This window comes from Mastigoproctus giganteus, chromosome 6, assembly GCF_048544385.1.
Source record: "Mastigoproctus giganteus isolate SK-2022 chromosome 6, ASM4854438v1, whole genome shotgun sequence".
Taxonomy (NCBI): Eukaryota; Metazoa; Arthropoda; class Arachnida; order Uropygi; family Thelyphonidae; genus Mastigoproctus; species Mastigoproctus giganteus.
In genome coordinates this window covers 49,523,976-49,548,120 of record NC_143580.1, presented here as the reverse complement: position 1 = coordinate 49,548,120, position 24,145 = coordinate 49,523,976, and the positions used below count along the sequence as shown (strand labels likewise).

The window sequence follows — 24,145 nt, the reverse complement described above, 5'->3', positions numbered from 1 at the left end:
ATTAATCACTATGTTTCAGAAGGTTCCTCCCTTTCCTTCCTGTTTTAGGTGCTTAACAGTTATTGTTTGTGATTATTATAAGAAGGAAAGGGGGACACTTTGAAAAATGTAATTAACAATATAATTTTGCTGGGAAGATTAACATAAGAACTTGTATTTTATACAAGATATACTCTATGATCAAAGGTATTCGGCTACCCCTCTATGAATGTTGTACACCATCGTTTCCCAAACTTTTTTAGTCACTGAACACTTTTCATCTCACAATATATTTACAGAACACAAGTTTAGCAGGAGCCAAAGAACTGTTTGCTAATATTTTATTACATATGACGTTTGATTTGATTTGATTTTGAATTTTTGTGGCGCAAAAACAGCATATGATGTACTGTGCATCAGGAGCATCTTTATTTCCAACACATGTAAAGCAGAAATTCAAATAACTGTCATCATACTTTCATTTTGATCCTTTATTTGTTGGTTCCTGTTTTTTTAAGTTCGGATTTTTGGGGAACAAAAGGCTGCAATTGTTCATCCTCACTTTGTGTTCATTTTCATCGACCACAGTTGCACTACTAGAAGTACTTGCTTCTCATTTTAAAGTTCCATTTTTCAACCGCAAATCCATGGTCATTTATTTTAATAATAATATTTTGAAATACTGATAATTATCAAAAAACATTTATACAAGGAAGCGAGTTTATTTATGATATTGGTTCACTTCCCCCTCTCCTTCAACCCATGTACTCTAGGCTAAATCGCATACGAATGGCATATTGGATCAACAGTAAAGACAGTACACTACTCCAACTGGATCTAGACAAGTTGGGCAAATGGGCTGAGAAGTGGCAACTGAAGTTTAACATTGACAAATGCAAAGTACTGCATATGGGTAGCAATAACCCAAGAGAAACGTACCAATTGTGTGGTACTACACTCAGGGAAGTGGAAAGTGAAAAAGATTGGGGGTAATTGTGCAGTCAAATATGAAGTTTGCTGAGCAGGGTTGACAGGGCAGGTCACGGAGTCTTGTCAATGATATATAGGAATTTTGCTAGCAGGAACAGGGAGGTGATTATCCCGTTGTACAAGGCAATGGTCAATGTTAAACTTCAGTTGCCACTTCTCAGCCCATTTGCCCAACTTGTCTAGATCCAGTTGGAGTAGTATACTGTTTTTAATGTCGTTAACAACCCTGCCAACCTTTGTATCATCCGCAAACTTGGACATTAACCCTGATATACCTTCATCAATATCATTGATGAATACACAAAACAACAATGGACCTAGCACCGAACCCTGGGGAACTCCACTAATAACATCTGTCCATGAAGAGCAGCAGCCATTGATTACCATTCTCTGTCGTCTCCCACTCAACCATCCCTTTATCCAATGTAGCAACATACCCTTAATGCCATACATCTCCAATTTGTATAGCAGTCTTCCATGTGCAACCGTATCAAAAGCTTTCCTGAAATCCAAGTATATGATAACAAAATTATTTTTGACATTCAGTTCATTTGTGACCACATCATATTATCCAATCAAATTGGTCAGACAAGACCTCCCTTTAACAAACCCATGCTGTGTCTTAACTATTACTGTAGTCTTGTCTAGATGATCCTACAATACTTCTTTAACCAGTGACTCCATTATATATTTTCCCCGGAACACAAGTTAAACTAACAGGTCTGTAGTTACTTGTGTCACCTTTTGAGCCCCCTTTGTTAATTGGTGATACATTTGCACACCTCCAGTCCATGAGGATCTCCCCTGATTACAAGGAAGCTCTCATAATTATGGCTAAGGGTTTGCTTACTTCCTTTGCTGCCTCCTTTAATATAACTGGATAGATCCCGTCCACCACAGATGCCTTCCTTATGTTTAACTTCAACAATTTCTCCTCCACTTTGCTCTCAGTTATTACAAAATCACTTAGCTCACTGTTTAGAGTTTGATAAACTTCTGGCATTCCCCTCCTTGAATAACTCCTCATGTGTGAGTGTAGATACAAAATACTCATTCAGTTTATCAGCTACCTCAGCATGATCATCAATTGTCAAACCATGTATGTTAATTGGCCCTTTCCTTCTAGAATTCACATAAGTAAAGAACTCTTTGCATCCTTTTTCCAAAGATTTCTTGTAATCTGCCTTCCTCTGTCTAACCTCCTTTGTGACTTGATTACAGACTATTTTATATGTGCCATAGGCTTCTGTGTCGCCTGATAATTTATATGCATCCCATACATTTTTCTTCTCTGCCATGAGCCTCATTAATTCATCTTACATCCATTTAGGCCTGAACCCTGAACAGTATTTCTTAGTTGCAATGAAAATCCTAGTAGCCTCCAAAATTAAGTCCCTGAAGGCTTCCCATTTAGAATTCAACATTGGTAACATCATCAGTTGATCCCACTGTACAGAATTTAAAAACTGTCTGAGACCCCTGTAGTCACTTTTACGAAAGAAAAGTCCTTCCCTTTTAGCCTTAATGATAGTTACGTCTTTAAGTAATTCCCATATCAGTACATTGTGATCACTGTCATCCAGTGGTTCCTTTATCTGCAAATTCTTAAGGCATGAATAATCACTGCTAATAATCAGATCAAGGGCATTACTCCCTCTGGTTGCCTCTCGAACGTGCTGGTGTAGAAAACAGTCATCTGATAAATCCAAAAAAGTCTTGCTAGTGTGCGAGTGACCAACCCACAAGTTCCAATCGATATCTGAAAAGTTAAAATCCCCCATTATAAAACATTCTGATTTTCTAGCCCACTCTATTTCTCTTCACAATTGCTCATTATACTCATCATGTATAATGAGCAATTGATTACAGACAAGCTTATATTGCTGATAAAACCTCAAGAACTAGCAATTTACACAATTTACAAATTATAATAATAAATAAATTATTTATGACTTACAAGCGTTAAAGAACGTTTATTCTTCATCATCGACCAAATGCACACTTGTTGATCACTCATTATTGGCTCGGCACTTGGTTTGTTGCACAAGGAGTCGTCTTCTTCAGAAATGCTTCAAGAAGCATTTGTTTTGAAGATAATTTTCTCTTTTCTTTATAAATTTAAATAGTATGCATAAGTATTTTTTAATGGAATGCAGAAATTGCAACTAACATGATTTGCACGGAGTATACGAAGCTTAAAAAAAAAAGGAATGAAGAGAAGATTCTGAAAATTTATTTGTTTTTTTATACGATTGAAGATTTCAGTAAAGGGGTAACACATTTCGCCAAAATAACGTAAAAATCCACACAATTCCAGCTATCGATATTTTCCGTTCATAATTGCTTGCAATAACAGAAAAGCCCAATAACCTGGAAAGTGCAAATTGTTTTTATTGTTTTATGGTTGTGACCTCCTGAAATCAGAGGTCACAACACAAAGCTGTTCAAAATTGGTTCTTATAACAGAACATATGATAATGATGAAAGTGTAGTGCATTTTAATGATTTGAATTGGTAACTAATACAATTTACACTATAAAAATGACCTTTTAGAGAGTTATATAGTGAAAATTTCAACTTCCGAGGTTGTGGGATTAATTACAAAAAAAAAACGTGTTATTGGGTTCACGTTACGATATTTTCATGATACGATGGTGTCTCTGGAACGGATTAATATCGTAAAGCGGGGTATACACCGTATTGTATAGCTACACGTGTGGTTTGAAATGCGGTATTTATGAATGTTTAACATTCATATTTTCGATTTTGTTGATAGTTGATATTTAGGGGGGGGGGACCTCGTAAAGCGGGAACTGCCTGTATACTGCAATAAACAATTCACCGACTAAGCTGATGAAGAGGCACATCATCTTGAAAGCTACTGTATATTTTATTAGTTTTGTCCATATTTTATTGTATTTTAACGCTTTTATTTAATTTTATATTTTATCTCTATTTTAGTATTTTATATAGATATTATTTATTTTAAATCAGTTTGTCGGTTGTTGCTAGAAAGTTTTTGTGATATGCAACCCGAAGCCCAAGGCCTGTTTTCCAACTTCTTCCATTAGCTGGAAATCCTATTCATAGTTTTGCTGATGATAGCACATTGCATTCCACCTTCCAGTTTGAGAAACCTTGACCTGCACAAACAGCTTCGACTTCTCAAATATCCACTACCAATTCCTTAAATGTCAATCTCCAGGTAATTCTCCAGTGGGGCAAAGATAAGTTAGTTGGTTTCAATCCTTCTAAAACAAATTTGCTTTTTATATCTCGCAAAAAGGATTCTTCTGCTCCAATGCTTATCTCTTCAATGGCATTTCTAGTTTTTTTTTTTTTTGTTAGTTGTTGGCGCATCGGCTTCTGTGGCCATATTGCACCTCCCAAGGTTTTCGCATTTTCTACTCTGATCCAAGCCCGAGGCGGGATTCGAACCCATGACCTTTAAGTTGTCAGGCAGGCACTTTACCCACCCGGCTAGCCCAGTCAGCTTCTAGTTTCTAATTTCTAGGCAAGATCATATATCTCTATTAGTGATTACCTTGCCTTCTAATCTCTCTTGGCATAAGCATATTACAAATATTGCTTCCTTTGCATCTACAAAACTGGGTTTTCTCTTTTGCTCTCAGTGTCACTTTTCTTACAAACAGCTGTTAACTCTGTACAAATCGCAAATCTACCCTACCATGGAATATTGTTCCCACAATCTGACTTCTAGATTCCATTCAAAAGAGTGTAGTTATGTTAATTAATGACCCATCTCTAATCTAACAGAGTTTCTTCACTCTCTGGCTCATAGACATTCTCTTTCTGCTGCTGCACGCCTTTTCTATAGATACCTCCACGGGCATTGTTCTTCTGAATTGGCTTCTATAATTCCCACTCTATCTTCCAAAGCAGTTCGAACATGTGGTGCAACCAGTCAGCATCCTTTTACTGTCCAGCTTCAAACTCACAGAAAAAACTCACACACAATATTGGCTTAGTGTGGAATAAAGTAAGTTCACCAGCAATTGAAAACTGCTGGAAAAAATGTATTGGAAAAGATGAGATCACCAATAATAAATAACCTTGAATTAGCAGCATTTTTAGAATACGAAGCAAAGGCTGCTTGCAATGTACTTGGTGACAGCCTTGAAGCAAATGACCTGGCTGCTTGGACTGAGGTGTATGCAGAAGCTCCCGTTGCACATTACCTGAGCAAGGAAGAAATTGCAACCTCTATGAACAGTGGCAAGACTGTTCATCATTCAATAAACAGAAGGCCAGTGACATAGGGAGTAACTCAGAAGATAATGTGAATGATTCATGTAAAGAAAAAACACCAGAAATTAGCAATGTGCTTGAAAACATTAATAGGGTTATGGCATGGTTAGAACATCAGAGTATATATGGCATAGAGAACATTCATTGCATCCAACCACTATTAAGAATTATGTACTGAAAAAAAAAGTCATCAGTTTCAGCATATTAATTACACAACTATTTCAGGATGGATACATAAAATGTAAGTTCATAACAGCATTGTGTATTAGTAGATTGTAAAGGGAATGATATAACCTTTAATTCTTTGTTTGTCTTTTAGTCTGCATACTCATAAAACATTAATAAATAAAATATTTATTTACTAAGTAAAGTGTATTTATGTAAAAAAATTGAGGGGGGAGAAGCAAGATTTTTTTGTGAACAACACGCTTCACTTATAATGTGGGTATTAAATTTGTGGCCTGTGACAAATGACACCCGTGTTATACAAAGGTTGCGCTATATTTATTACAAATTTAAAAAGTTACATAAAGTAAGTACTACAATGTATAAAGAAAAGATGAAATACTGGTATGCTGCAAGCAGAATTCAAAAAAATTAAAAATTTTCTCTGTGCATAATAAACAAAACTGGTCACATATTATGTACCATGTGACTCCCATTGCAACTTTTTTGGGTGCAACCACTGAACTCTGGAGTATTCCACTAATAACATTAGTCCTTAAAGAGCAGTGTCCATTAATAACAACTCTCTATCTTCTCCCACTCAACCATCCATTTCTCCATACCACCAACTTGCACTCAATGCCACACTTCTCCAATTTGTACAGCCGTCTTTTATGTGAAACAGTATCAAAAGCTTTCCTGAAATCCAAGTATATGATAACAAAATTGTTTTTTGTATACAGTTCCATAGTTAGTGCTTTAAAATATCCAACCAGACTGGTCACACAAAATCACCTCTTAACAAATCCAAGCTGTAACTACAGTATAAATAAATTCCTTGCTGTCTAGATGATTCTGCAATGCTTCTTTAATCAGACTATTATTTTCCCCAGAACAGAAGTTAAGCTAATAGGTCTGTAATTACTCATTTACATTGACTTATTTGAATTCAGAGGTCCATAGGGACCTTTGAATTCAAAAATGGTTTCTAATTATAGTTAAGTGTTTGCTTATCTCCTCTGCTGCCTCTCTTAATATAACTGGATAGATCCCATCCACCCCGCGTGAATTCCTGTCTAGATGATCCTGCAATATTACTTTAATCAGACTATTATGTTCCCTGGAAAAGAAGTTAAGCTAAAAGGTCTGTAATTACTCATGTCACTCTCTGTGAATTGGGAATACATTTGCACATCTTTTTGAATTCAGAGGTCCATAGGGGCCTCTGAATTCAAAAATGGTCTCTAATTATAGTTAAGTGTTTGTTTGTTTATCTTCTTTGCTGCCTCTCTTAATATATCTGGATAGATTCCATCCACCCTGTATGCTTTTTTTTTTTTTGTTTAGTTTCAACAATTTATCTTCCACTTTCCTCCTATTGACCACAGAATCATTTAGCTCCCTCTTAGAGTTTGATAAACCTATGGTATCTCCTTCCCTAAAGAATTCTTCATGTGACTGTAGATGCAAAATACCTATTCAGTTTTTCAGCAACCTAAGCAGGTTAGACGAATGATATTAACTGCATGAATGTAATTCAACCCCTTCCTTCTATTGTTAATATAAGCAGGTGAAATCTTTGCTGCTTTTCTTTGCATTCTTTGCCAGAGATATCTCATAATCTGCCTTAGCTTGCCTAACCTCCTTTGTGATTTCATTGCAGACTAGTTTATATCTACCACTGGTTTCTGTGTTACCCAATAATTGATATGCATCCCATGCATTTTTCATCTTTGCCACAAGTCTTATCAGTTTATCTGATATTTATGTAGGTCTAAGCCTTGAACAGTATTTCTTAGTTGGTATGAAAAGCTTAGTAGCTTCTATGATTACTTCCCTGAATGCTTATCATTAAGAATTTGCTGTTGGTTACACATCAGTTGGTCCCACTGCATAGAATTTAAAAACTGTCTGAGACCACTGTAGTCAATCTTACAAAAGCTTTTCCTTTTACCTTTGACGGTACTACATCTTTAAGTCAAGTCCATATTAGTACATTGAAATCACTGCTGTCCAGTGAATCTTTTAACTGCAGATTCTAATACACGAAGAATACTGCTTCCTCTTGTTGCCTCTCTAACATGCTGATGTAGAATCCAATAAATTCAGTAAAGTCTTGCTAGTGTCTGAGTGAACAACCCACAAGTTCCAATCAATATTTGGAAAGTTAAAATGTCCTATTATAAGACATTCTAATTTATTGGCCTGCTGTATTTCTCTGTATAGCTGTTTGTTATACTCATCACAGTCATTATGCACTCTTACTTTCATTTTTGCTTTCACACCACATTGACTCAACATTACACTGGCCACCCATGTTGACTGGATGAACTTCTGTAGATTTAATATGCTTCTTAACTAAGAGCATAACACCTCCTTCCTGTCTGTCATTTTTGTGCACATTGTACTCTCTGTGTTCAAACTCTGCATCTTTATGTCTGAGTGACACTATGTTTCCAATATCCCTACAATGTCTGCATTTGATTATATTTGATAATGCTCCTAGCATTATAGTAAATGCAAGTATATATCAACCTGTTCTTACTCTTAAGGGCTGAATTTATTGCTAAGGCTTTCAACGTATACTCCCTCCTATCTTCCTTTTTTTTTTTTGTTAGTTGTTGGCACATCGGCTTCTGTGGCCATAATGCACCTCCCAAAGTTTTTGCGTTTTACTCTGATCCAAGCCCAAGGCAGGATTTGAACCTGCGACCTTTGGGTTGCCAGGCAGAATTGCAGACACTTTCAAATTTAATCCTATCTTGAGACTTTTTCCCAACATTGCCTTGTACTTGTTAAGTAAATCCTCAGATCTCCTACACTACATATCGTTAGTGCCAACATGTACAATGGTGTCATCCTTTTTGTCCTTGGCACCTCCGTAGCCAGGTGGGCAGGAGCAGCAGTGCGTAGCACACACTTCTTGATTAGACCAGGGTTTCAGCCTGTGACCACCAGATACGGAGGATGCGGAAAGGTCAGGGAATGACCACCGCATATCCCCAGAGCAATATAGCCTTAGTTGCTAATGCTCCTAAAAACCAAATAACAACTCTGTGCCCTTAAAAGATGATATCTGCTCTACATCATCAACTTTTGTCCCTGGCAGACATACCCTTGTCCTATTCCACCTATCCTTTTTTGCACGACATATTTCCCATCTCCCTGACAATAGAGTCACCGACAATAACTAGCTCCTGTGGGACCTTGGCAATGCTTCGCTATGCTGTATACGTAGCATAGCCAAGTGTTGCAACTACAACCTCTACTTCCAACAACTAATTGTTGCCTGCACCTGTATCACATGGTTTTCACCTTGCATGACCACCATAGCTGAGCACGACATTCTGTACTTTTTGTAATAACGTTTACAAATGTAGAAGGGAGTCCTCTGTCCAAATGTTATTGCGATTTATTACTTTTATCGTATTTTACTTTAGCTTTTTCCCAAGTCTATTAAAGAAAATTTTTACTTCAAACCTGTTTTATTTTATCTGTTTTCTTAGCAATACTGCATTATTATATATTTAATATGAATCTTGAGACCACAGATCTGTTTCCATTTGATATTTGCTCTACAACATCATACATCTTTGCCCCAGGCAGACATACTATGGTCTTATTTCACCTATCCCTTTTGCACAATATATATCCTGTTTCTCTGACAATAGGGTCATTGACAATAACTACAACCTTTGGAATTAGTGCATTCTGCCTTGGGGATTGCCTCTGACATAACTACAACCTTTGGAATTAGTGCATTCTGCCTTGGGGATTGCCTCTGACATATTGACAAATTTCCATCAGTTTCTTTGCAAAAATTTTTGTCCAGAACACCATTCTGATGCTTTCTGAGTGATCCAGCATTCTTACTTGATCTCAATGCCAGATCTGGAAAAAATAATGATAAATAATAATAATAATAAATAAATAAATATATATATATATTTTTTGTGTTTTTATTATTATTGATAATGTCTAATTGATTATTTTTAATTTATCACTTGCTACGTTAATGCCATTGCCATGTGGCAATTGGACTATATACATGCTTGATATATTTTAGTTTGATTGCTTAGATTACTTTAATTTTTTGGTATCTATTTTCTATAGGGTATTAAGGTGTGTATGGAACAGGAGATTTAGTTAGTGTTTTTAGTCTAACCTATTCCTGGGGGTCTGTAATGGTATTCAAATTATATAATATCTAATGAAGTTAATTATAATTATTTTAACATTAATTAATTATCATTCAATACTAACTAACATTCCCTTACCTGGTCATCTACCTGCTACTTCATCGGGGGCTTTGAGCGGATCGATAGCCAGTTTTAAAGGAATGTCTCATAATTACCCGTTTCTGTTAATTCCTTATCAGTTTTGCCTTAGTAGTGAGATTATTTTGCTCTTTTAGACTATTTATTTAATTATATAAGGATAGTTTTATTTCAATTTGTCTTTTAGTTTAATTTTTGAAAAAAACTAACATCGGATTCGGCAAACTGGTAAGGGGAAACAAAGCCCAACGGGTAATTATCGGAATAAGCGAGTGGAGTTATACTTATCTGTCCGGTGGTGGTCTTTCGGTAAATGAGGGGTTACCCTACTCATTGTTTGTTTTATCACAGGTTTGGTTTTGAGTGCGCAGCCGCACCTATTGTTGCTTGATATTGTTGTAGGGTGATGTTTTTGCAAGTCATCCGATGAGTGGGCTGATTCCTACGTCAGCCGGGGTGGGCGTTGATTCCGGAGGGGTTATTTCCATGTTTTTTTTTTGTTTTTTTTTTTTTATATAACTCCATGGTGAAAATTAAATTCTTATGTGATTTGGTTGTTTGTTATTTACAAGCATTGTTTTTGTTATTTACGTGAGTTGGTTTACTATTTACATGAACTGGTTGTTATTTACTTGAGTTGTTTTGCTATCCCTTTGGACTGGGCCGGTATAGCTTTTCTAAGGCATAACAGCCCGTTTTGTCCTAGGGAATAGCTATTTACATATTTACAGCCTCCTGTAAAGTGAATATTACCCTGCATCTCGTTGTGCGCCAATTTTTTTTTTTTTTTTTTATTATGATGGGTGGGTTGATATAGGAAGCTGGATTATAGTGCGGTCAGAGAACGAGCCTCCTCTGAGCGTAAGAAATCCGGACCTTATTTTAGGTAATTTTGATATTGCATTATGATTTGGACATTTGATTTTTGATATTCATAAGTGTGGCCGCTTTTATGTGGTGTTTGCTATAATTGTAGGGTATATTATTTATTGTGAGTGTTTTTATCAGTTTATTAATTGTTTCTGTTGTGTTCTCTGCATTACTGCATATTTTTATTATTCTGGTTGTTTGGTTTCTAATTGTGTTTCCATATATGTGTTTTGCGATGTTGTCCTAGTCATCAACCACGACAGTTTTGAAACACTAGCCCAAGTAATCTACCCCACTGACCTCAGCATAGAACTGACCAAGCAAAACAGCAACCTACAAGCATATTACCTCGACAGTCAGATCACCATCAACAATAACAATATCGAAACTAAACATTATGATAAAAGAGACCACTTCAACTTCCCAGCTATAAAGCTCGTCCACTGGGACAGCAACATCACAAAACACATATATGGAAACACAATTAGAAACCAAACAACCAGAATAATAAAAATATGCAGTAATGCAGAGAACACAACAGAAGCAATTAATAAACTGATAAAAACACTCACAATAAATAATATACCCTACAATTATAGCAAACACCACATAAAAGCGGCCACACTTATGAATATCAAAAATCAAATGTCCAAATCATAATGCAATATCAAAATTACCTAAAATAAGGTCCGGATTTCTTATGCTCAGAGGAGGCTCGTCCTCTGACCGCACTATAATCCGGCTTCCTATATCAACCCACCCATCATAATAAAAAAATAAAAAAAAAATTGGCGCACAACGAGATGCAGGGTAACATTCACTTTACAGGAGGCTGTAAATATGTAAATAGCTATTCCCTAGGACAAAACGGGCTGTTATGCCTTAGAAAAGCTATACCGGCCCAGTCCAAAGGGATAGCAAAACAACTCAAGTAAATAACAACCAATCACAGAAATAGCAAACCAACTCATGTAAATAACAACCAATTCATGTAAATAGCAAACCAACTCACATAAATAACAAAAAAAAAAAAAAATGTTTGTAAATAACAAACAACCAAATCACGTAAGAATTTAATTTTCACCATGGAGTTATATAAAAAAAAAAAAAAAAAAAACGGAAATAACTCCTCCGGAATCAACCCCCACCCCGGCTGACATAGGAATCAGCCCACTCATTGGATGACTTGCAAAAACATCACCCTACAACAATATCAAGCAACAATAGGTGCGGCTGCGCACTCAAAACCAAACCTGTGATAAAACAAACAATGAGTAGGGTAACCCCTCATTTACCGAAAGACCACCACCAGACAGACTCCACTCGCTTATTCCGATAATTATCCGTTGGGCTTTGTTTCCCCTTACCAGTTTGCCAAATCCGATGTTAGATAAAAATTTTTTTCAAAAATTAAACTAAAAGACAAATTGAAATAAAACTATCCTTATATAATTAAATAAATAGTCTAAAAGAGCAAAATAATCTCACTACTAAGGCAAAACTGATAAGGACTTAACAGAAACGGGTAATTATGAGACATTCCTTTAAAACTGGCTATCGATCCGCTCAAAGCCCCCGATGAAGTAGCGGATAAATGACCAGGTAAGGGAATGTTAGTTAGTATTGAATGATAATTAATTAATGTTAAAATAATTATAATTAACTTCATTAGATATTATATAATTTGAATACCATTACAGACCCCCCCCCCCAGGAATAGGTTAGACTAAAAACACTAACTAAATCTCCTGTTCCGTACACACCTCAATATCCTATATAAAATAGATACCAAAAAATTAAAGTAATCTAAGCAATCAAACTAAAATATATATATACAGTTAACCCTCGATTTAACAGATTAATAGGGGAGAAGGGGTGTCCGTTAATGACAAAAGGCTGTTAAATCGAATGTAACCTGGGGAGGGGGGGGGGCATTTTTTATTGTTCTTAATGTAAAAAAAAAAAAAGCTTTAATACAATATACAGTGCTGTACAATATAAAATTGTTAAATTATAATAAAGAATATGTAATATAATAATAAGTTTTTATCTTGCACAACTTTCATGTGTTTTGTACTCCCCCTCTGTAGAATCACATTTAGAGCTATCAACACTGTATTTTAAAGAAAAATGTTGCAATTTGGGCTTTGATTTACAGATATCAGAAACAGTTTGTTTTTTTTATGCCGTAAATTTCACAAACACATGCTACTGAGATGCCTTGTTCTAATTTCTCAATCAGCTCTAATTTCTGTGCCACATTTAAGTTCACACACTTTCTTTTAATTCCTTTATCACTTGATGCCATTTTAAATTGTAAGGATTGCAAAATTATTTAATAAAAAAAGTCACAATTCAGAAATCACAGAAACACTCTGTATACAATATGACTGCACGACATCTTGAGGCAGACTGAGACCGAAACAAAGCGAGTCGGTAGACCTGCAGTTTAGTGTCCCGGGTCACGTTCAGCTTGCCAGTCATCACCTGCTCTCATGTGTTATCTGTAATCTAGGAAAACAGCTATTTGAACACATTTTCAGAAAGAATAAAAAACAATTTCCTGAATTTGATTATAAAAATAAAAGTAGGTAATTATCAAAACAATAAAGGAAATAGGTAATTATTATTAATTTTTAATTAATAATAACACTGAAGTTTTGTATAACTTAAAAAAAATAATATGGTTGAGATTAATATGTACATTACTGTATTATTATTTGTCCAGTCCGTTAAATCCGAAATCTCTTATATCGGGGTCCGTTAAATTGAGGGTTTACTGTATATGAATTGATACCTGTTGGATGTAAAATTTACATGACAAAGATAACAAAATTATTTTTTAATCAGATTCTAGGTATGTTGACTACAAGAGAAAAATGCTAAATTGGAAATGCCACAAATTCTAAAATATGTGAGTAAACCATACTTTATATCAATTCATAACATTCATAAAATCAGTTATAACTATGAACAAGCAACTCAGTATACAGTCTAAATTTGAAACAATACGCCTCAAAAAAAAAAAAAAATAAATAAATAAATAAAAAGCACTCACCAAGTAGCACTAAAGTTTTTCTCCTGAAGGCAGGTAGTCTAACAACTTCTTCATAAGTAACCACATCTAACTGGTCAAAGACTGCATTGTGCTTTGCCAGGTATTTGTCACGAAAGTGCTTTTTCTTTCTTGAAAATATTGAGCAATTTACTGAAGAAAGAAAACAACAGGCCATATTTTATTTTAATTTCACTTAATTTCTAATTTACTATTTTTTAATTGCAAACTACAACTAGTGCTCAACACACTGCTGCAATTAATAATTTAAAAATCTTTAAAAAACTATTTTCAACAGTCCAAACAAGTTCATTATACAAAGTTAAGCGACGTATCCAAAAAAAAGTATAGTAGAAAAGGGTGCAAAATGAAGTGGATGTGAATGAAGGTATGCACATCCATTGTCTGGATATGTTGTTACCATATTGTACCAATGCATGAGACATTGGTACAATATGGTAACAACAAATAAACTGAGGGATGCTATCAATTGAATGTACTATTGTGAAAATAGTATGTTTATACTCTGTCAAAATACCATGCTAGATGCCAACATGTAACCATGCAGACCAGCAATGATACAATTAATATTTTGATTGTACTGGATTTGGAGGTTTTGTACAGGTGACTGCAGAAAATCTGTGAAGGTCCAGGTGCAGTTAATTGACTTATGATTTATTTTCAGAAAGTTCTAGGTACTTGTCCCACACAATGGATGATAGAGGTCATAATAATAATAAAAATGTATGCAAATCATGCATATTTTACATGCATATTATGCAGCTTAGAATTCACTCCTGGCTTAAATTGTAACAGTAATTAGGTAGAAAGACAATGTTATGATGCCTCTACTCTTCTGCACCCCATTATTAATAATTGAACTGACATAAAAACTGTATGATTTACTTGATGGGCATCCCCTATGAGAAGAAACTTTACTAAATCCAGGCATCGCCTGAAAAAAAAATCAGTGTACATCTTATTTCAATTTTTGCACATTTAATGATGGCCTCAAGCACAAAATGTTGTTGAAAATTAAGTACTGTGGTACCACATATGCATTTGGCAACCAAAACAAAACAAAACAAAAACACAAAAAAAATCTGTCTGCCATTAATTTTCACAGAAATTACAAGTTCTTTGGTGAGTCTGGGACTGAACTGTGAATGGATCCTGACTGGATGATCTCTGTTAGACTGCTGCAGAAGAAAGAGTTGGAATTACTGATGCCAGTTCAGAGGAGAAGAGAATATGGAAATTTGTAGAAAAAGCATAAATAGCAAAATTTAAACATTTGTGTAATTGGGGTAAATGAGAATTGGGGTAAATGAGAGAAGTATCACTGATTAATCTGATTTCTCTCTTTTGGATAACACCAGGGAGTTTTAGAATGTTCAAGCTAGAGCAATCCACTGATGGTTTTTTTTTTTTTTTTTTTAGGAGCATTAGCAACTAAGGCCATATTGCTCCGTGAATATGCGGTGGTCATTCCTGACCTTTCCGCATCCTCCGTACTTGGTGGTGACGGGTTCGAACCCCGGTCTAATCAAGAAGTGTGTGCTACGCACTGCTGCTCCTTCCCACCTGGCTACGGAGGCGCCGAATCCACTGATGAATTGCTAATTGTCTGATTCTGCAGCAGGGTGGTCAACCAGTGGATTATCAAAAGCTGTAATGTATTCTTTTGTTTGCTTTACTGGTGTCTGAAGAAAATGTTATTTTGTCACACACCCCATCATTCTTACATAGGGTTACCATCCGTCCTCTTTTAATTGGATTTGTCCGGATTTTTTGTCTAAATGTCCGGATTTTTATATTATACGTCATTTTTTAATGCAAGCTCGACGAAAACTACTGAGTTACGTTATACAGAATCTTTTTCGGAATAGGAGGCGATTCTTCAATTCGAATTTCTGTGTTGACAATTACACGGAAGACCCCGACGACGCTCAGTTTAGTGCATTGAGATTGTTACCAACCCACGCCTGCTTCAGAATTTACGCACATATAAATTTTATATAGTCTAGCAATACAATATTTTGGTTTAGAGTAGATAACACGTGAAGATCAGATGGTGTGCTAGAAAAAGATATATAAATTACAGGAATTCCAGCATGTCAAATAAATATTGACAGTTAGAGGAACTGTTTTCTCTAGAAATTGATTGCAGCATATGAAAACGTGGATTTGAACTGTGTGCACACCAAATTGATTGAAAGTTGCGTACTGTCGACTGAATTTGGTATACTTACTTATCAACAATCCAATCAAGAGGCAGACACTAGTTTATTTAATACCAAAGTTTACCTTTTTTTAAAATACTGTTTTTCACTTTAATAAAAATATTTATTATCCATCTTTATACCTGTAGGTACTTTTCTGCAATTAGGTTAGTTTAGTTGTGAATGTAAAACATAACCTAACCTTAATAAAATTTATGCTTCACTACTTACAATAAAAAATATTTATTATTATTTCAATTATAAAAATTAATATTATAAAGACTATACTTCCCCTAAAATGCCTAAAAGGAAGTGCATGTTTACAGAAGAGATGAAAAACAAATTTCAATGTTTTGTATCGGGCCGAGAGGAATGGGAAGCTGAATGTAAAGTTTGCAGAATGGGGACATATGTTTCAGTAGTCAATAAAGGGGTTGGTGATTTGAAGCATCACATGAAACTGAGAAGCACAAGAAAGCAGTTCAGGGTGAGGCCTCTTCAGGAAAGGTTACAGATTTTTTTTGTCAAAGCTGTCGGTAAAATAGAATATGATCTGGCTGCTGCAGAGGGTACCTTTGCTTTTCACACTGTTAAACATCATAGTAGTTACAAATCAATGGACTGCACAACTGTCATGTTAAAAAATGTATTTTTTGATTCTGAGATAGCAAAAAGATTTTCCTGCACTAGAACCAAGACAGAAGCCATTGTAAACTTTGTACTTGCAAATCATTCTCTTAATGTTACTGTAAAAACTTTAAAATAAAATAAAATTGCATACTGTGGGGGTCTCAACTGATGGAAGTAATCATGGTTCTGAAAAAAATCTTCCCATTAATTATTCAGTATTTTGATGTAAATGAAGGAGGGTTACAAACAAAATTAATTGAATTACAGAAGATGCCTAACGAGACTGTAGATACCATTTTTACATATGTTAAAGAAACTCTTGAAAAAAATGGTTTGTGTGAAAAACGTATTGCATTCACTGGGGACAATTGCAATACAATGTTTGGAGGACTGAGACGAAATGAAGAAGGGAATAATGTCTTTGCAAAATTAAAGAAATTGTTGCATAACAAGACTTTGATTGGAGTGGGCTGCCCTGCACATATTTTGAACAATTGTCTTCAGAATGCCACAGAACTTCGGGAAGTTGATGTAGAGAACATTGTTTTTAAAATTTACCAGTATTTTCATAATTATACAGTCCAGACTGAAGAGCTTAAGGAATATTGAGAGTTTGTTGAGATTGAATATAGACAGCTCCTTTCTCACAGCAAGACGAGATGGCTTTCATTATTTCCAAGCATCACAAGACTCACAGATATGTTTCCAGCTTTACAGGCTTATTTTCTGTCCCAAGAAAAACCTCCCATTGTGATTAAAAGGTTCTTTGAAAATGGATTTAGTGAGATTCATCTTTGGTTCATGCAATCACTTATGAGTATATTCCATACACACATACAACAAATTGAAAGGGAAAGTAACTCAGCCGCAGAAGTGCTAGATGTCATAGTCTCAGTGAAAGAAATTATCTCGAAATGGATGGATCACAGCTTCATGCCATTAAGAGTAAAGGAAATGCTATACAAAAAAACATGATGAAGGACTTGTACTTGAATGTGAAAAATTTTCTAGTGATACAAAAAATCTGTATAGAAATTGCATGGAATATTTAGATAAGTGGCTTCACCATATGGAATCCATTTCCTGTTTTATGTGGATGAAAATGGATGCAGTACCAAGCTGGAACGATGCAGAATGTGCTATTTCCTACTTGATTGACAAAGGGATAACAATTGATGATGTTAAGTGTTTTGACCAATTTAACAATTTGAAGAAATTTTTTGAGGGTCAAATGAATAATAAAGACTTTAAAAACATGCTTATACATGAAAAGTGTGTCAAATATTTTAGTAATTCAAAAAATATTGAATTCCATTCAGAATTGTTGAAAATTGCCCAGTTTTTCTTTGCAATTCCTCCTCACAATGCAAATGTAGAGAGAGTATTCTCTCTAATGCAAAGTCAGTGGACGAAAGAAAGGAATAGGTTAAATGTCAATTCTGTAAAAGGTATTTTGTTTTTGCAGTACAATTTCAAACATACGTCATGTGTTGATTTTTACACATATTTGAGAAGCAATCCAGAGCTATTGAAAGAAATAATTTCTCAAGACAAATATGAATGTACCAATCCTAAACATCAGTAAATGTGGTTTACATTGTCTTTATTTTATTATTTGCATAATATATTTGTCCTCTTTTCTGTCCTCTTTTTTTTAATCCAAGATGAACTTTTTGTCCTCTTTTATTCGCCCCAAAACATGTAAAATGTCCTCTTTTTATGAGTGCAGAAGATGGTAACCCTACTCTTACAGACAATTTGTAGTTTATGTAATTAGCACAGGAGAAAATTCAACAAGAATTTCTCTCAAGTTAATAATATACAGGAATTTTTATGATAGATATCCCAGAATTTAAGAATTGAGAAATTAAATAAAATAAGTCTACATCTTTCCTGAAATGAGGTTTCCTGTCAATAAGCTAGAAAAGTTCAGGAACTTCACCACCTCAATCGGATTCCCATGCAGATGGGAATCCGATTGAGGTGGTGAAGGCATTAAAAGGGTTGTGCAAACTAAATGATAGAGATAGCACCTTTTGAAATAAAAAACAAATGAGAATACCATATTTTTAATATTTATGTATTTAACATACACAGTGCATCTATGCATAATTTATTTATAAAAATGTAGAAAACGATATTCCCCTTAAGTAACAGTATGTCATTATTACAAGGGAGAAATTTCTGAAAAAAAAAAAAAAAAAAAAACAAATTGGCATATACAGTTCAAATGAACTTCTCTAAAATTAAAAATAAATATATAAATACAGTACAAACTCTCAAATCTTGGGGCCAGACTATTGACAATTTCAGAAGGAAACATTATCAACAGTTGAGGCTGGCTCAAGATGAGTACGAAGTATAATGATGATGCTGCATGATGATGGAGCTACTATAAGCAGAACATGCAGGTGCATATTATTATTATTAGTAGTGGTGGTGGTGGCAAATGATGCAAGAAAGCAAGCCCATACAGCTTCAGCCAAACAAAAAAAAAAAAAAAAAGCAGCCAACTCTCTCATTTCACTCATCCATCCTCCTCTAACAACTTACCTAGTTCTTTCTTGAATTTATTCAAACTACCCATCTCCACAATACCATATGAGAGTTTGTTTCAACAATCAACAACCTTCTGACTGAAGGAAAATTTGGTATTTCCTTCTTCAATTTATATTCATGATCCCCCCCCCCATGTGTAGTCTGAGCAAGATGTAGGATTTCATCATTGAGCTTATTCGATCCATTTAAGGACTCAAACACCTCAATCAGATCTCCTCGCAGATGCCTTGTCTCCAGATGCTGTAATTTGCACAACAGAAGCTTTACCTGGTAAAAGCACCCTTCCCACGCCCAATCTTGTTATTCTTCTCTGCACTCATTCCAACAGATTGACATAATATCTAAAATGAGGTTTTCAGGCCTGTATGCAGCATTCAAGATGTGGCCATTGTCTTATACAAAAGGATAATTACCTACCTAAACTGTGTTGGCAAAATTCCTATTTATTATTGACAAAACCCCATAAGTTATCCAGGCAGCCTCTCTGCAATGCTCAAAGAACTTCATATCTGACTGCACAATTATCTCAGGTCTTTTTCATTCTCCACTGGTCTGTGTGTGGAATCATACAGCTAGTACTAGGGTTGCCAGGTCCTACTTTTTTCCAGTAAGCTTTACGTTTATTTGGTTGATTTTACTGTTTGTATTTTTAATTTGCCTGTAAGTAGGTTTCTTCCTTTTTTTTTCCCTTCTTTTTATGATGAAAATCATGTTTTAAACATCCCGGTAAATACAGTTAAAAGTTGGTTGCTAATACAACCATCAGATGATGCTGAAACTATTCAAAAACTGTTGGCAACAATGTTTTTTCAACAGTTGCCTACCTTGAGAAAGGCGGAAGGAGTTGCAAAACATATTGTTCTTTCACTTTCATTGTCCATTGTGTGGGAGAAGGATGCAATGTAGTTTATCACATGTTGAAATGTGAAGTTGTTAATAAGTTATAGTAAGGAATACTGAACTTTATAGAAATTTAATGTACATTGTGTGCTATTATTGGTATTTTTAAATATAAAAACACTCGTGTGCATTATTTCTTCTTAATAGTTCTTTCTTTCTCAAATTGAGAGCAAGATCCTAGGAGAGACGCTTGGATTATTTGTTGATGAGGTAAGATTAACAAATTATTATATACTGTTAATTTAATTCTCTCCACATTTGAAATACATTGTTAAGCTGACAGACAACATTTGATATTTGTGCAACTTTTACTACTAAATTTATTATTATTATTTTCAGATTGTCATTGAATAATTTTTGATAGAATGAGTAAAGAATCACAGTCCATTAGTCCTCCCAAGAAAAAGAAGAAATTGCAGTATAAGCAAGTCTACTTAAAGAAGTGGGAAGAAACTTTTGCATGGGTGGCTCCAGCTTCTTCAGAGGATCATGCCTACTGCAAATTGTGCAACAAGAATTTTTCTATCTGTCATGATGGTCAATTCGACATTAAGCAGCATGCACAATACAAAGGGAAATGTGGGTGTAAACAAGTCATCAAGCTATTTTGTTAGTTTTAAAAACAAAATTATGACAGTGTGACAGCATGTGAACATGGATTAATATATCACAATGTGAAATATAATCATAGTTATAATAGTTTGGACTGTGGTAACAAACTGGCATCATCCTTATTCCATGATTCTGATATTGCAACAAAATTGTGTTCTGGAAGAACAAAATCAGAACTGTTAGTTAAAAATGTTCTAGCTCCTAAAAGTGTAGAAGACTTTGTGGACATTCTTAATGATCCAACTAAATGCAGTTGGTTCTTTTGTATTGCTACAGATGCTTCAAACAAGGGCAACAGAAAGCCTTTTCCCATATGTATTAGATATTTTGATCCTACTAAAGGTATAGAAAATAAATTGTTAGGTGTTGTTGAAATTGTTAGAAATTGTTGAAATATTAAAAATCAGAATGGCTTTTATCGTTGGCTGGTGGATGTTGACATTGCTTGAACTTAGCTGTAGTAGCATGTTCTTTTAAATGACACGTTAATTATAGCAGTACAACTACTATTAATACTAGTCTACTACAACTGCTACCACTACTTCTACTACTAAATTATTAGTATATAATATTTTTTGTCTTATTGTCTTTTTTTTTCCTTTTTTCAAATATAAAAGTATAAATTATAAATCATCTCTCCAAAATGTATTCTTACAAATCAGGAGGCCAGAAAAGAAAGGACAAGAAAGAACAAGAGGAAAATGAAAAAAGGGGGACAACAAATGCTCTTTAAATTTGGATTAAGTGAGGCTTCAAAAAATTTTCATTGAACTCACCTATAGAATTGGAGCAAGAAGAAACTGTTGGAAACCTCATCGCCAAACAAAGAGCAGTTGATTTGGGTAATGATGCACAGGATTTTGATGGAGGGGCAGATGCAGAAAACAAAAATGGAAAACAGAAAGAAACAGATATACAGGTGCATGTGAAGTGAATTTTGAAAATGGGAGTAGTAATTGTAGGCCTTGACATTGGATGTATCAAAATAAAGTTTCCATCTCAAAAGGAAATAGAAAAGTATGTTATGAATGGTCATATCCCTCTGCCTAAAACATTCCCAAAAGATACCTGCAATCAAGTTTTCCCAGAAAGCATTCTGAAGTTTCAAAGCACCAATGGAGAACTACATGTAAGAGACTGGCTTGTCTGGAGTCAACAGAAACAAGCATTATATTGCTTTCCACGTCAATTATTTTGGCACAAGACAGCCAATAGTCTCAAGACTAGCACTTCTGCATCTAAATCTGCACTGGTATCTGCTGAAGGCTGGGATTCTAATGGAAAGTGGCAGAAACTTTCCTATAGGATCCCAAAACATGAAAAAGGCAATAATACAGAGAATGTTACCTAGCTTGGTGAAAACTAGAAAGGCACCTGCTGTCTGGGACAGGAGTTGACACCATCTTAGAAGCGTCAATCAAAACTGAAGCTGTTGTTGTTATTTGGTTTTTAGGAGCATTAGCAACTAAGGCCATATTGCTCCGGGATATGCGGTGGTCATTCCCTGACCTTTCCGCATCCTCCGTATTTGGTGGTGATGGGCTCGTCACCCTGGTATAATCAAGAAGCATGTGTTATGCACTGCTGCTCCTCTCCACCTGGCTACGGAAGCGCCATTCTGAAGCTGTGAAATGGTACAATCTTTTTAAGTGCATCATCGATGTTGTACTCTTTTTTGGTAGAATGTGGTCTGGCATTTACTGGTTCATCCCATTGAATTGGTGATTCAAACAATGGACACTTTTTAGGACTCATTGAACTGCTCTCCAGGTGGGACCCCATCCTTTAAGAACATGTGCTAAGTGTAGAGGAGTCACAGAAAAGGAGTGAGCTGCTTCAAGTTCATTATTTTTCCCCTGACTCACAAAATGAATTTATTGCAGAATGCTCGAATCTTGTGAAACAACACATTTTGCTGGAGAGGCAATCTGCAAAGTACTTTGCAGTAATAGTAGATGCCACACCAGATTCCTTCCATATTGAACAAACAGCATTTCTTTTGAGATGCATACTTTTAAAAGAAATGCAGTATGAGATTCAAGAAAGATTTCTCAAGTTTGCAGATTGTAGCAACAAAACAGGGGAAAAAATTGCTCAGTTGATAACTGATACATTGAAAGAACACATTATTCCTCTCAGTGATTGTAGAGCTCAAGCCTACAATAATGGGGCAAATATGGCTGGAAAATACAAAGGCGCACAAGCAAAAATACAAGAACAATGCTCAACAGCAATTTTTTCACCTTACGGTTTTCACACACTCAACTTATGTGGAAATGATGCTGCTGAATGCATACCTGAAGCAATAACCTTTTTCGGAACAATTCAAACTGTGTACCACCTGTTCGGTTCCAGTCCTAAGCAGTGGGAATTACTACAAAACCGTATTGGTTGTTCTCTTCATGGTATGTCTGAAACAAGATGGTCAGATCGTGTTGAATGTGTAAAGCCTTTTGCAGCTCACTTACCTAGCATTAAATTAGCACTGGAAGAGCTCCTAGAACTAAATTTGACAGCCAAAACAAGAAATGAAGTCCATGGAGTTTTATTATATGTGACATCTTTTGCCTGTGTGTTAATGTCAGCTGTGTGGTACAAAATATTAGCTGGCATAGATATTTGCAACAAGCTAGAGATGCCACACTGGATGTTGAAGTAGCAAACATAGAAACTCTCCTCACATATCTGACAAAACTTCGAAACAACTGGAAATGCATGTGGAATGAAGCCAAATTGGTTGCGTCAAACCTAAAGATAGACTGCATGATGACAACACACCTGATGCTAACTTGGAGGAAATGAATGACACAGATGATATGTAAGAAGAGGCCTACTTCAGAAAGTGTGTGTTTTACATTTTGGTAGACAATGTTATAGCAGGATTAACTGTCTGCTTCAATGCTGTTAAGCAGTTGGCAGAAAGTTGATTTCTTGTGGAAATATCTCACCAGGTCTGAAAGTGATGCGGAGAGAAAAAGCTTTTATCTTTATCAGAGAAATATCCTGCTGACCTTAATGGTGATGATTTTGGAAAAGAAATGCAACATTTACACTCAGTACATAAAGCAAATTTTGTAAATGCACAGTTAAAGCCATTAGATTCGTTGAACTTGTTAGCAGAGTACAGACTTTGTGATCTCTTTTCAAATGTTTGTGTTAGCTTAAGAATACTATTAACAATTCCAGCAACAGTAGCTTCTGTAGAGAGGTCATTTAGCAAACTCAAGACGATTAAGAATTATTTAAGGTCTACAATGTTTCAGGAACATCTTGTGGATTTGGCCAGGCTAAGTACTGAATCAAACATTGCCAGAACAATTAATTTTCATGCTGTGATTCAAAAGTTTTCACAAAAAAAAAAGGCCAGGAAAGCTCTTTTTTTTAATGTAAATACTAAGCCTATCTACCTTTTTTTTTTTTTTTTTTTTTTACTAATAATTATGTCTTCTGATGATCTGATCTGCATTGCAATATAAAAGGATGTTTCAATGTGAATTCTTTCTCCTATCTGTATTGTAGCATAAACAAAGATGTTCAAATCAAATGTGCTCTCTTCTCTTCTCTCTGATCCTCTTATTTTATTTGATTTATATTTATCATGGAGGGAGTATAGGAGC

General features: G+C 35.1%; 1 protein-coding gene across 7 annotated transcripts in view; it reads right to left on the bottom strand.

Annotated features, from left to right (window-relative positions):
- The window catches only part of LOC150084231 (peripheral plasma membrane protein CASK-like), a 1,403,586-nt gene that overhangs the window by 52,006 nt on the left and 1,327,435 nt on the right, over positions 1-24,145 (bottom strand). For all 7 annotated transcript variants that reach the window (XM_090375948.1, XM_090375952.1, XM_090375953.1 and 4 more), the window contains one exon: positions 13,609-13,758. In XM_090375948.1, the coding sequence (XP_090232074.1) occupies positions 13,609-13,758 (150 nt within the window). The remainder of the gene's footprint in view (positions 1-13,608; positions 13,759-24,145) is intronic.